This window comes from Aedes aegypti, chromosome 1 (assembly GCF_002204515.2).
Source record: "Aedes aegypti strain LVP_AGWG chromosome 1, AaegL5.0 Primary Assembly, whole genome shotgun sequence".
Classification (NCBI taxonomy): Eukaryota; Metazoa; Arthropoda; class Insecta; order Diptera; family Culicidae; genus Aedes; species Aedes aegypti.
In genome coordinates this window covers 145,776,522-145,790,877 of record NC_035107.1, presented here as the reverse complement: position 1 = coordinate 145,790,877, position 14,356 = coordinate 145,776,522, and the positions used below count along the sequence as shown (strand labels likewise).

The 14,356-nt window shown below is 40.9% G+C and overlaps 1 protein-coding gene across 2 annotated transcripts in view; it reads left to right on the top strand.

Moving 5' to 3' along the window:
• The window catches only part of LOC5565258 (protein unc-13 homolog 4B), a 57,211-nt gene that overhangs the window by 15,661 nt on the left and 27,194 nt on the right, over window positions 1-14,356 (top strand). For both annotated transcript variants that reach the window (XM_021849976.1, XM_021849980.1), the window contains exon 2: window positions 11,035-11,275. In XM_021849976.1, the coding sequence (XP_021705668.1) occupies window positions 11,035-11,275 (241 nt within the window). The remainder of the gene's footprint in view (window positions 1-11,034; window positions 11,276-14,356) is intronic.

The window sequence follows — 14,356 nt, the reverse complement described above, 5'->3', positions numbered from 1 at the left end:
ATATACTGAAGCTGAGCTAGGATTCTCTAGCACGATGTAGGTAGCGCAACCCTGGTTAGGTGGCCTATCGAAGACTCTTCACCAAGGGTTCATGCACAAATTACGTCACGCTCCAAGGGGGGGGGGGAGGGGTCAAACCAAGCGTGACCAGCCTTACAAAATTTTCAAAGGACTTATACAAAAAACGTGACAAATGGGGGGGAGGGGGTCGAAAAAGTCGAAATTTAGCGTGACATAATTTATGGTACACAACCAAGAAAGGCAAAAGTAGAGCAATCGGATTGATTTTACGGCAACAGACCCGGCAAGGTATAAGTTACATGGAATATCCAATGCAGAAACATTTGAACAAATGTCGAATCAAATTATTATTAACTTTAGACAAAACTCGTTGCAATCCACGATTATTGCGTTATATATTTAGGTGAAATTAGTTTATTGAAAGCTTTTTTTCATATGAGCAGGTGGAATCAACTCACCTGTAAAAATTCTGAACTGCTACGGCAAATTAAATGTAATATGTTATGATTAAAAGCAATGTTATGTTTGAAATGATACTAATAAAATAATTAAAAGTATATATTTTTTTTCTTTTTGCGAGTATGAAGAAAAACCATCCAAACTTTTTTGCAATCTACAGGGTGTCATCCGCAAACAAAGATGTTTGACATCCCTGAGGAAACTCAGGTGAGTCAGATGTGAAAATATAGTTTAATATTGAGGAACACCAACTCTTCAAGAAAGTCTTTCAGACTTGGAGTTCTGATAATCAACCTGAAGTGTACGAAAGTATACATATTGATTTTACTAATGAAGTCAGTACCACGACTTAAAACCAATATTGAATCCAGTCACCGGAACCCTCTTCCGATTCCGTCCTGTTTGAGTCATTCCAAAACTGATTTGGACTTCATCACTCAAGCGCCGCACTACGATTTCCAAATATGTAGTGACGTGAGATTCCAATGAGGTTTATGACGACGACACCTACAATCCATTGTGTACCCTCGAATTTGCATTTGCTTACTCAAGGGAGGTGAGAAAATCACCTCCATTAGCGCGTATCGCAACTCCACCAGGCGCACGTATCCCCGTTCGTCACATCAAAAAACTATCGAATCGGTTTTTCTGCTTCCCACAGTTTATCTAGTTTACTCGACTTGAGTTTAATCGAAACATTATGTGGGATTTTATTCTAATCAAAATGTAATCGCCTGACCGCAGTAGAAGTTATTTATGGCGTGATGATTCACGATAGCCATGTTGTTCTGTGCATGCATTCTTTCCAATATGTAGGGCACAGACAAACAGACAAAACACTGTCCAAATTTCCATCGACCGCTCATTTAACGATCTTTTCAAATTCACCGTGTTTCAAACATTGCAATGCATTGGACAAATTGGATTTTTCCAGGGTTTTATATTTTTTTTCTGAAAAGTGGAAATAGCTTTCATTCCATAAACAAAGATTTGAAATTGGTTTAGCTGTTCAAAAGTTAAGATTTTTTTTTTCAATAAAAAATCTAATGCGCTGAGACCTACAGTGTGTGCCGAAAAAAATGACTGATTTTTTATTTTTAAGAAAATATGTATCAAAAACTAAAAAAATAGAACAGCAATAGTCCCTTTGGTCCCGAGGCCTTCAAAACACGAAAAAAAAACGGGAATTTTTTATTCTTTTTTCCATGTAGAAAAACAATTTTTGTGAAATTTCATATTTTTCTTGCAAATTCAAAATCTTTAGCTTTCATTTCGTCCAAGTAAATTGAAAATCGGTCAAGCGGTTCAAAGGTTATGATTTTTTTTAAATAAACATTTTGCAAAGTCCCGATTTTTCTGGTCACCTTATTTCGGAAATGGTCACTCTAATAAAAAAATCCAAAAACACGTATATCCTTATTGCGGATAAGGAACAAAATAGCAAATTTTTACGGAATTCGGTGGCCTACTAGATCGGTTTTTCATGGAATGGCTGTATACAGGTTTTCTCAACATTTCCGAATATTATTTATTAAGGGGGTAAAAGTTACAAAAATCGATCGAATTAAAATCCAAATCAAAATACTCTTAACATCTTTTTGACTCCCGAAATGTTAAATGCCTTACTTGTTTGAAAAACATGAGATTTGCATGTAAAAGTAAAATATATTTAAAGAAATTAAAATCTGAGCAGTAAAAGTAGTAGAAAGTAAAATTAATATGTTTGAATTTTCCTTTTGAAGCAAGTATGATACATTCACTGAATTTATGAATACCTTATATGGTTGAAACTTGTGCATCAAGCCTCATTTCTTTTTAAAAATGAAACTTTTCTTAATTTCTAGAATCATAAACAACTGTAAATAAAACGTAACAATTTGATTTGCTGTCAAGTTTGCTGCTCTACATATGGTGCGCTATCGAATTGATCCTCTTCATTTCACGGAGAAGTAGACCGTAATATGTTCTCTTTGCTATCTACTGAATGACCATTAGCAATTTTTTGCATGATATAAATATATATTTTCCTTTCATATAATTCTAGATATGAACAAAATGTTCACAATCGCTCTACTTTTATTTTTTTTTTATTTGACCAAGATTTCCATTTTTTTCGTTTAAAATTAGTATGTTCACTATGCCCTTCCTTACATTATTTCATAAAGAAGCAGACCGGATGCTACGTGTATTCCTACTGTTCTCTTTTGAACAGGACCGAATTTTCACGATCTCCCTACGTTCTTCTCCCAGAAATGGACCAACAATTTTTTTTTCATTATCTTTATTTCTTGTGGAGGGCACGGTAAATGGCTTGGCATAGCGTACCATATTGGTACCCTATAAGTAGAGCTCTTTGTGTGGTCCTTAGCCTCTTGCCCAGCAACTCCTATCCCTACCTCCTCGTGGTACTGGCCGGGGTACGAGTAACCTCAGAGAAGATCGGGTAACCCACCCCGTTGGGAGCTTTTGACGTATGCTGACAGGGAAGGGGGGGGGTTGCTTTTGCTTTTGCTTCTGCAAACCTGGAGCGTCTGCACTCCATGTTAGGAGTTGCTCACAACAGCAACAGCGTCTGCTACCCATGTCAAGGGCGGCCGATCATCGTCCGAGTGCCAGAGAAGGACTCTAAGCTAAACTGCGCACTATGGCCCTCCGAACATTTAGGGGAAATGATTCTCCGGAAACCTAGGGGGTTGGTGTCAGGCCCTGCAAGCCAACCGTAAAAATACACCAGCACAGAAACGTCAACGAGAGAATACGGACCAGATCAATCGGCAAAGGCCACAGCGACGGAAATGGACAAGCGATTGGCAACTCGGTACGTGGAACTGCAAGTCTCTACTTCATCGGAAGCACACGCATACTCTCTAATGTACTGAAGATCCGCAGTTTTAACATCGTAGCGCTGCAGGAGGTGTGCTGGAAAGGTGCGAACGTTTAGAGGTAATCATACCATCTACCAGAGCTGCGGCAACACACGTGAGCTGGGAACAGCTTTTATAGTGATGGGTGATATGCAAAGGCGTGTGATCGGGTGGTGGCCGATCAACGAAGAATGTGCAAGTTGAGGATCAAAGGCCGGCTCTTCAACTTTAAGATCATAAACGTGCATAGTTCTCACTCTGGAAGCACTGATGATGACGCGCAGCTCGAATGCGAGTACGACCACTGCCCAAGCCACGACGTCAAGATCATCATAGGTGATTTGAACGTTCAGAATGGCCAAGAGAAGGAATTCAGATCGACGATTGGAAAGTTCAGCGCTCACCAGCTGACGAACGAGAACGGCCTACGACTGATAAATTTTGCCGCCTCCAAGAACATTCGTAGCACCTACTTTCTGCATAGTCTACCGTATCGGTACACCAAGAGATCACCACAGCAGACGGAATCACAAATCGACCACGTTTTGAACGATGGATGGCACTTCTCCGATATAACCGACGTCAGAACCTATTGTGGCGTTAACATTGACTCTGACCACTAGTGATGGTGAAACTGTGCCAAAAACTATCCGTCATCAACAATGTACTGTATCAACGCCCGCCTCGGTATGATCTAGCGCGACTGACCCAACCGAACGTCGTCGTCGCATGCGCGCAACATTTCGAGGTAGCGTTGCCGGAAGAGGATGAACTTGGCGAAGCCTCTCATGAAGACTGCTGGAGCACCATAAAAGCAGCCATCAATATCGCAGCCGAGAGCATCGTCGGGCACGTGGCACATATAACGATTTGTTCGACAAAGAATGCAGGCAGGTTTTGGAGCAAAAGAATGCAGTGCGGGCTGCAATACTACAGCAAGGAACGCGACAAAATGTGCAGCGATATAAAAGGAAACGAAAGCAGCAAACCCACCTATTCCGGGGCAAATTACGCCGCCTAGAAGAGATGGAATGCCCAAAGATGGAATTGCTGTACCGTTCTCAAGAAAAACGGAAGTTCTATCAGAAGCTCAACACATTTCGCAAAGGCTTTGTGCCGCGCGCTGAAATGTGCCGGTATAAGGATGGGAGCATCTTGACGGATGGGCGCGAAGTGATTGAAAGGTGGAAGCAGCAATACGATGAACACCTGAATGGCGCAGAGAACACAGGCACAGAAGTTCAGGACAGCAAAGGCGATGGCTACATCAGCACAGCGGACAGTGGAAGCTCCCACGATGGGGGAAGTTTAGGATGCCATTTAACAGCTCAAAAACAACAAGGCCGCTGCACAGTGGCCCAAGGCTGGCCAAAAGTAAAAAAATGAAGTTTGCAAATTCCTTCTCGACCCTTTTGAATTTTTCAAATTTCGTGAAGTTTGTTCTATAGAAATTGCAGTTTCCGTACTAAATCATGACAAAATCTTTCTCAACTGGTCTCATTCGAGAGAATATACCTTAGGCTTTGATTTGAAGATATTTTGAACCATATTTGACATGTTTACCATTCGAGAATGTCAAGAAGTGTATAACATAGAGCTCCTTCAAAAATAAGTATTTTTTTCAAAGGTAGTTCAAGATATCTGGGAAACGCTCTAAAATGATCATTTACCCCTAGATGTGTGGCAAATATTCCATGGTATTCGATGTACAATGGCTTCACTTGCGATTTTTTGCGCCAAAATAAGAAAAAACATTTTTTAGTTACACTACGAATCAGCCCATTAGACCATCGTACTTGTTATAAATATCGCATTTTTTACCATTATATGCTCCCCAATAGATTTAAAAACCACCTCGAGGATTACATTTATTGAATTCAAAAAATATGCTTTTTCAATCCAAAGCCTGATTTGCTGCTGAACAGGAATCGCTAAAGAAATTTCTCGCCGGTTCCTTGCAGAAATTGTCTACAGCGACTCCCATGATTCTATACCATTACCCGGAATAACATTACCCGGAATGCAATTTACCGGAAGACCATTCACCGGAATGTACCACTACCCGGAAAACCCATTTACCGGGATGTACCATTTACCGGAATGCACCATTACCCGGAAAGCCAAATCTTCCATTTTCGACGATCTTTCATTGATGCACAGCACAAATTATGTCACGCTAACCATGGACATTCTCGACTCCCTCGGTTTCCATAAACACTATTTCAAAAGACATCTCCAAACAGCTATGGGCCAAATATGTTGTTCTACTTGCTAGCGTTACGACTCAACTGGGACAAAACCTGCTTCTCAGCTGTTCTATCTAGGAACATTTCTACAGTTAATAGCTGAGAGCCTATGTCAACCGACCATTTTTGCATTCGTTCATAATTTGGCAAGTATTTAAATACTCTAGCTCTGAAACGTTGTCAAATTTGTCATCCAGAAATAATTTTGAACCGGCGGTATTCAATTCTACCAACCTCAGCTTGATCTTACTGAATAACTTCACTTTGCCGCACTTTGCCACCTTAAATTATGAACGAATATCACGATACCAAAATTTGATTGAATCAGATTGAAAGATGTTCACGTGACATTACTTACATGATATGCATGAATTGATTTTCATTCGATTTTTGTCACTTTTGATGAAATGCGAAAATGTGTTTTAATCAGTTACGCGCTTTTTCCATGTTAGTCCAATGTTTGAGATCTGGGCTCACAGTGACAGATCGTGACAGCGGCATCCCGGCTCACTATGACGTACAGAAATTTTGTATTGGTTTCTCCCTCCCAGGTTTGGGGAAAGCTAAAAAGCAAGACAAAAACTAAGAGTGCCTTGGTGATTGAGAGTAAGGACACTATTCTGCCCATAACTGCATATTTGTAACATTCAACAAAAGTAGGCACTGAGTAAATAGAGTAGCAAGTGTGGATTTCTCGTCAGTATGGGAAGGCACTAAAATTTCAAAAAAATACCGAGAACTCAAAAATACTTATATGAAGCTGAAATTTTGTACAGCTCATCTCACATATTGGTTGAATAGTCAGAAAATAATTCTGATATAAATTTATTTGCCACAACATTACGAGGCCTATGTATAATCTCATTGTGACTGTTATGCGGTTATATTGAGCAATGTGACAAAACAACTTGGTATTTTTTCCGATCTTTCTAGAACAATCTCACAGATTTTATCAAATTAGTCGAAAGTATTGGTGATTTGATGATGTTCCACGGTATTACCTCGAAATCGTCAAAAATGTCGAATGTGACAAATATGCAGTTATGGGCAGTATTGGCCATTGTAACGTCCATCTTTGTAACCTCAATAGATCTACTTTTTCTTTGAATTTGATTGCTATTTTTCTCCGAATGTTATAACTCTGAATGTCTGTACCCCGAATTCAAGCCAGTGTAATAAACAAGAAAGAACAATTAGCAATTAAAATAATAAGATATTTGGTCATTTTCGACTAAGCACATTTTGCCAAAAATGCCGAGATCGGTGGAACTCGAAAGAACCGCCAACCAAAAAAAGAAGGGTGAATATCAGATCAGGGATGAAAATACTCAATCTACCCTCGCCTACATTGATACTTGCTGGGTAGAATCTTCGTTGATTTTTATTTGTTTTTATCCTCACCTTGACAACACAACACAGATTGGCAAAGCGCTTGCGCAAGATTGTCAATTTCCTTTTAACCTGCTGCTACTCAACCGCTTTTTGATAATCGGAAATAAAAAATGATATTCATTCTAACCAGCTTGACTTTTTTACATTCCGCTTTGGGAAGTTGTAATTTTTGCACGAGGCACACTAAAGACGCGTCAATTTAATCCATTCCGTGCATCGGATCCTTCATTACCCGTATAGCAGCATATTTTTTAAATAATTTGAACCTCATTGATAATCAATTTTCTAAAATTGATACTCTTCTGCTTCTGATAATCAAAAACACCAACGACATACGGGCATCGTTGTTTGTTTTGCCCATCTACTTTTGTGCCATCTTCATTGGTACAATCATATTGGTGGTGGTGCGGTTACTTTGATTGTGGCATAAATTCAGTGAATTGAGTATAGTGAGCATGATTTTTTTCGTCCCTGTATCAGATGACCCGAAATGGGTCATTCTAGAAAAAGAAATATACCGGGGATTTACAATCGGTTGAATGACGTTTGCGGAAATGCCATTCGGCGAATTGACACTCGATGAAAAGTATTAAAAATTCTAATCGTTGCTTATATATTAACATTTGGACATCGACGGTCGAATATTAAACGTAAAGTTACATAGTTTTAGCCAAATAAAGCCAGTTCAGCCAAGACAAGCTGAAAAGATAAGTTGAAAGAACAGCTTATTTTTAAAAGAAGGGTGAATCATTTATGAAATGCAAATATATGAAGATGGTGCATATTGACATGATCAAGTATAAAGATATCTTAGACTCCTTTCTGGTGCATTTTTAAATAAGAACCTTATCCTTGGTAGTCATTTTAAATATTTTTAAGTCAACATACTGACATTAATGACCATAAAACGGTTTATAGGATGTTAATGAAAAAAGTCGAGAAATGAAGATATATTATTTCCAGTAAATGGTCCTTCCGGGTAATGGTTTGCCGGTAAATGGTTCATTCCGGTAAATGGTTTTCCGGGTAATGGTCTTCCGGTAAATTGCATTCCGGGTAATGGTTTTCCGGGTAATGTCGGAGAACCGACTCCCATTTGAACTAACATCTCTTTTCAACTGCGTACTGCGATCAGAAAAAAGGGCTTCCTTGATCGATTCCTTGCAGGAATTTCCCATGCATCAAGGTAGGCCAAGAAATTACTTGTCAGCAGCGAATCAGGCTTAATTCTGTAAAATGTACCGGAAATATCGATTTTCTATTTCAGCGACTATTTCTATCAAATTACCTCTAAAAATCATGTTTTGTCAAATAATTAGAAATTTTGAACGTTTTTAGTGAGAATTGTACTTCTGGCCAGCATTTGTATGGAATGCGGCCACTGCGCGCTGGCAAGGTTAGTATCGGAGCCGAACTCATCAAGATGGGGCCGGACAGGTTGGCCGCTTGACTGCATCGGCTGATAGTCAGAATGTGGGAAACGGAACAGCTACCAGAGGAGTGGAAGCAAAGCTTTATATGCCATATCTTAAAAAAGGCGATAAACTGGAGTGTGAAAATTAACGCGCAATCACTATCCTAAACGCCGCCTAAAAAGTGCTCAGATTCTCTTCCGTCGTCTATCACCTATAGCAAACGAGTTCGTGGGAAGTTATCAAGCAGGTTGCATCGACGGCCGATCGACAACGAACTTTTCCGTACGACAAATCCTCCAGAAATGACGTGAGTATCAGGTCCCTACGCACCATCTGTTAATCGATTTCAAGGTGGCATACGACAGTATTGACCGTGTAGCGCTACGGAAGATCATGAACAAGAACGGCTTTCCCGGGAAGCTCATAAGATTGATTAGAGCAACGATGAACGGTGTTCAAAACTGCATGAAGATCTCGGACGAACATTCCAGTTCGTTCGAGTCTCGGCCGGGACTACGACAAGGTGATGGACTTTCGTGCCTGTTGTTCAATATTGTGCTTGAAGGTGTCATGCGGAGAGCCGGACTTAACAGTCGAGGCACGATTTTCGTGAGATCAGGACAATTTGTTTGCTTCGCGGACAACATGGATGTTATTGGGTGAAAATTTGAAACGGTAGCAGAATCGTTCACCCGCCTGAAACGCGAAGCAACAAGAGGCGGGCTAATGGTGAATGCGTCGAAAACAAGGAACATGCTGGTAGGCGGAACTGAGCGCGACAGGGCCCGCTTAAGAAGCAGTGTCACGATAGCCGGGGATACCTTTAAGGTGGTGGACGAGTTCATCTACCTCGGATCCTTGCTGACGGCTGACAACAATGTTAGTCGGGAAATACGTGTCATTAGTAGAAGTCGTGCCTACTATGGGCTCCACAAAAAACTGCGGTCAAGAAAGATTAACTCTCGCACCAAATGCATGATGTACAAAACGCTTATAAGACCGGTAGTCCTCTACGGGCATGAGACGTGGACTATGCTCGAGGAAGACTTGCAAGCAGGGACGAAAATACTCAATCTACCCTCGCCTACATTGATACTTGCTGGGTAGAATCTTCGTTGATTTTTATTTGTTTTTATCCTCGCCTTGACAACACAACAAAGATTGGCAAAGCGCTTGCCGCAAGATTGTCAGTTTCCTTTTACCCTGCTGATACTCAACCGCTTTATGATCATCGGAAGCAAAAAATGATATTCATTCTGGACAGCTTGACTTTTTTACATTCCGCTTCGGGAAGTTGTAATTTTTGCACAAAGCACAGTAAAGACGCGTCAACATCATCGATTCCGTGCATCGGATCGTTCATTACCCGTAAAGCAGCATATTTTTTAATTAGTATGAACCTCAATGATAATCAATTTTCTAAAACTGATACTCTTCTGCTTCTGATGATCAAAAACACCAGCGACGTACGGGCATCGTTGTTTGTTTTTTCATCTACTTTTGTGCCATCTTCATTGGTGCAATCATATTGGTGGTGGTGCGGTTACTTTGATGGTGGCATAAATGTCGGTGAATTGAGTATAGTGAGCATGATTTTTTTCGTCCCTGCTTGCAAGCTCTTGTGGTTTTCGAACGCCGAGTGCTAAGGATGATCTTTGGCGGCGTGCAGGAGAACGACGTATGGTGGCAAACAATGAACCGCGAGCTCGCCCAACTCTATGGCGAACCCAGTATCCTGAAGGTGGCTCAAGCTGGAAGGACACGCTGGACAGAGCATGTTGCAAGAATGCCGGACAACAACCTAGTTAAAATGGTGTTCGTCACGAATCCGGTCGGAACAAGAAGGCGTGGTGCGCAGCGAGCTAGGTGGATTGACCAGGTGCACCAGGACCTGGAGAGCGTGGGTCGCAGTCGAGGATGGAGAGAAGCGGCCGTGAATCGAGTGAAATGTCGAAATATTGTAGGCGAGGTTTTATCAAGCTAATTGATGTAAAACCAAATAAATAAATACTAATCTGATGCCGTTTTAAATGTGTTCCAGCACTTCACACTAGTTTTATTGATATTTTCATGAAAAGCATGATTTATCAAACATTTTAGTGATCTAATCCACCATGCATACAAAACATAACTTTAATTAAGGCTAATATTTGATTTAAATTTTAGTCTCTATAAGAAATTCTTCGTTTCTCTAGTATGTCAAAATAACAAAACTTTTCCAAATTATGAACTTTTTTGATAAATATTGAACACATGAGATTTGAATACTTTGGCAAATTAAGTAAATAAATCGCTATACAAACTATTAAACTTGCATGCAAGTTCTCTGAAATGTCAAATTCTGCATTTTCAACAGACAATATTTCAAAAAGTAGACGGTTTATGAAATTGGATTGATAGCAGTATTTTAGTGCTTTTAAAAAGTGTTTTGCCGTGCTATTAATATATCACGCAATATAAACACGCCTGTATCTATCAAGCAGAATGATTTGTATTGCCATCGATGGCTTGCCACAGACTGTAAAGCCAATAAATTTAATCAGAAAATTTATGGGAATTTACACATAATGATTTACTGGAACGCACTGAAAATTTCCAAACATAAGCTAAACCAATAAATTTTCCTTCCTCTTCTAGGACCTTGGAAAGGGAAACCTTCTTCGAAAAGTTTGGAACGCTCTTCAAACAGCGGTCCACCCATTTTCTGCTCCAGTCGAAGATCGATGTTTCGCTGCAGGATGAGACGGGTGGAACTCAGGAGCTGATAGCGAACAGCACAAAACCACAAATCAATCCATCTGCGGCAGTCACCAGCGAAGGAACACTAAACGTTTCGCCCGGAAATTCTTCTATCGATGCACTGTACGATGAAGACGCAGTAAGTATGCAGCTGCCCGTTCTTATGTAGATAAAAGATTTCCTTTGTTTCAAATAAATTGCACCGAATGCATCAACCCTGATTAGAACCTATCCCAAGCCGATCGCCCAAGAGTTGTGTAACAATATTTATAGCCACGAACGGCCCGCGGCGCAACAAATGGTTCATTGCGTGTAGTGCAGGCCATGGGCGTAGCTAGAGGCCCCCCTCCCTTATATAGAAACTCCCAGAATTCTTCTACATATATTTAAAGGACTTTTGTATGCATTTCCTCTCGAAGCTAGTCAGAAACAGCTCTCTAGAAACTAGATTTATTTTTATTTCTTGTAAAATTCTAACAGTTCGTTTTTTTTTCTTTAGATATCTTCAGTAATACTCAAGACATACTTTTAGAAAATGGTCATGATAGTGACAACCCCCTCAATCCACTCCCACCCCCTGATGGAAACCCTGGCACCGTCCATGGTGTAGGCCTCCCAATGATGATGAGTGTAGTTAAAAATAAGTTCTCGCATTGATGGATTTCCGATCGACAAGCGGTTTCATTTGCATTTCTTTGCTTCCACTTGGTCTGCCGACGATGAGCGAAAGTGGTGTTTTACAGAACGAGGATGAGTTTTATTCGACCGTCATCATCGGCTGGGGGGAGGCACTTGAACAAAGCATGTCACGCTAAAAGAAAACAGAGATGGCCACTTTGGAAGCGCAGATTAACTGTTCATCGCCGACTTGGATGATTTATTGCCATTCCTGGTGACGCACATGTGGAGCAAATGAGGAAAATTGAAAGAAACATTCCAATTTGTATTGGGTTTCTTATAACATTGTATAGGTAGCTCGGAATTCAAAAAATGTTTTTCTTCATTGGACTTATTATTATTATCTTTATTATCGAGCCTGTGGCTTGTTCGTCTTCATAATTAGACTAATTTTATCGACGCGACCACTAAGTACGATGTTCTCAAAAGTTTTTTTTTTAACTAGCCTAAACGGGTTAAAAAAAATTATTTAGGCATGCAGGAGTCTTTATTGGAGCTACCGGTAACAATGTGCTTTGTATATTAGTGCATCTTTTTGCCAAGTGTCAAACATTTTGTGCCATTGGGACATAGCAGTTCAATGAAATGACTAAAGTTCATTTCGTATATTGCAATTTTAGGGAAAACTTTCCGTTTTACGGTGCAACGAAAAGCTACCGCAGCTGTCACATCACTGATTTGCACTGGTGAATCATCAGTAGGCTTCAATGATACCTTGGATACCGTCTTGATGATCGTTGTTTGTTGCTATTTTTCATAGCGTTTTCTCTTTCAAGCATACTATGATTGAACTGTTTGCTTCAATGATGGAATTATTTCGAAGCCTGCGGTAGAACTTTGACCATTAACCTTTAAGTTCCCGATTATCGACAAGGCATTTTCAAATAGCTGCACTTTCATAAGTTTTCGTTCAACTTCATTGAAATAACTCTCATTTGACTTTTAAATGGTTGAAGTTATTTGCCATTTATGGACAATGCAAAATTTGGGATCATGCCGGAGATATTCGAGATTATACAGGGGTCACGACAGTGCCAAATATGAGGAATGTGATTATGATTTGCTCTATTACAATTATAACAGTATTTTTATGTAAAAAGCATGTAAATGACTTATTCCAGACCGGTCTACTAATTCAACTTATGTGCAAATTCTTGGTGTTAAATGAAAGTACAGCCGGCTTGGTTGATGGTCTAACCATAACTGACTATATTTAAAATTAACTCATACACTAATTATTTCATGGCATGCTTGGATATCACACTTGCACATGCGCCTACTTTAACACTTCTCCTCAAGGACGATTTTCTGCAGGCCGATCTTCTCTCTCATCTTCCTCAGTTTGATCCGGCTCAAGGGTATTGTTAGCACGTCCACCAACATATCCTTAGACGGACAATTCTTCACTTTGGCGATCCCAGACGAGGCCAAATCCCGGCCAATGTTAAACCTGGTATCGATGAGCTTTGTCGGTCTGGATGCGACCCACCTTCGGCGCTCAGCATACTGATGCAGCTTTGGTTGTCCTCGTGGATCGTCACTGGGTGTTGAATGTCCAAGCCAAGTCCTCGCATCAGCTTTAGCAACCACAATAACTCCTTGCTGGCTTCGGCGAGTGCGACATATTCCGCTTCGGTGGAAGACAAAGTCACACACTCCTGCTCTCGTGCTGTCCAACTAATGGTTCCTTCTCCAAGCTTGAACAAAAATCCGGAATTGGACTTCCGGTCGGTACGGTCGTCCGCATACCCATCGAGATTGCCGCTTCCTCCTAACTTCAACTTCTGTTTTGCAGTACCCTTCAAATATCGCAACGCTCGCTTTGCTTCCATCCAATCGCTTTTCGTCGGTTTGCTGACTTTACGCCCAAGAATAGACGCCGTTATTTCCAGATCAGGCCGCGTACAAACGGCAACGTAGAGTAAAGCTCCCACCAGGCTCTCCAGATGCTTCTGTACTCGCTCATAATCCCTGTCGTTCTTGGTGACGATCAGCATGTTATCCACGTAGAGTAGGATGAACGATGATCCGTCGGCCTTCATGAAAAGACAGTTGTCGGCTTCCGTGGCTTCATATACTAACTCCTTGGAAACGTCGGTGATAGCCCAGTTCAAGACATTTCCAGCTTGCTTCAAGCCATACAAGCTCCTAATAAAATGGCATACATCGTCGGGATTTCCCGATTCATATCCGGGCGGTTGACGCATGTAAATGGTCTTCGAATGCTTTCCATTAAAAAATGTCGTCTTGATGTCGACATGCTTCAACTGCATCTTCTGGCGCGCTGCAGCCGTCGAAAGTGCCCGCAACGTGGTGTGTTTGGCAACCGGTGCTTAGACCTCGTCGTAGTCGGTTCCATATTTTTGGCTACATCCCTGGGCAACTAATCGAGCCTTGTATCCGTGCTAGTCGAACTTCTTCTGGAACACCCATCGGCAGCCTATTGGTTTGCAGTTAGCGGGAGGACGGACCATATCCCAGGTGGAGTTTTCTTGCTGTGCTACATACACCTCATCCATCACGGCCTCCCATTGTTCCCGAT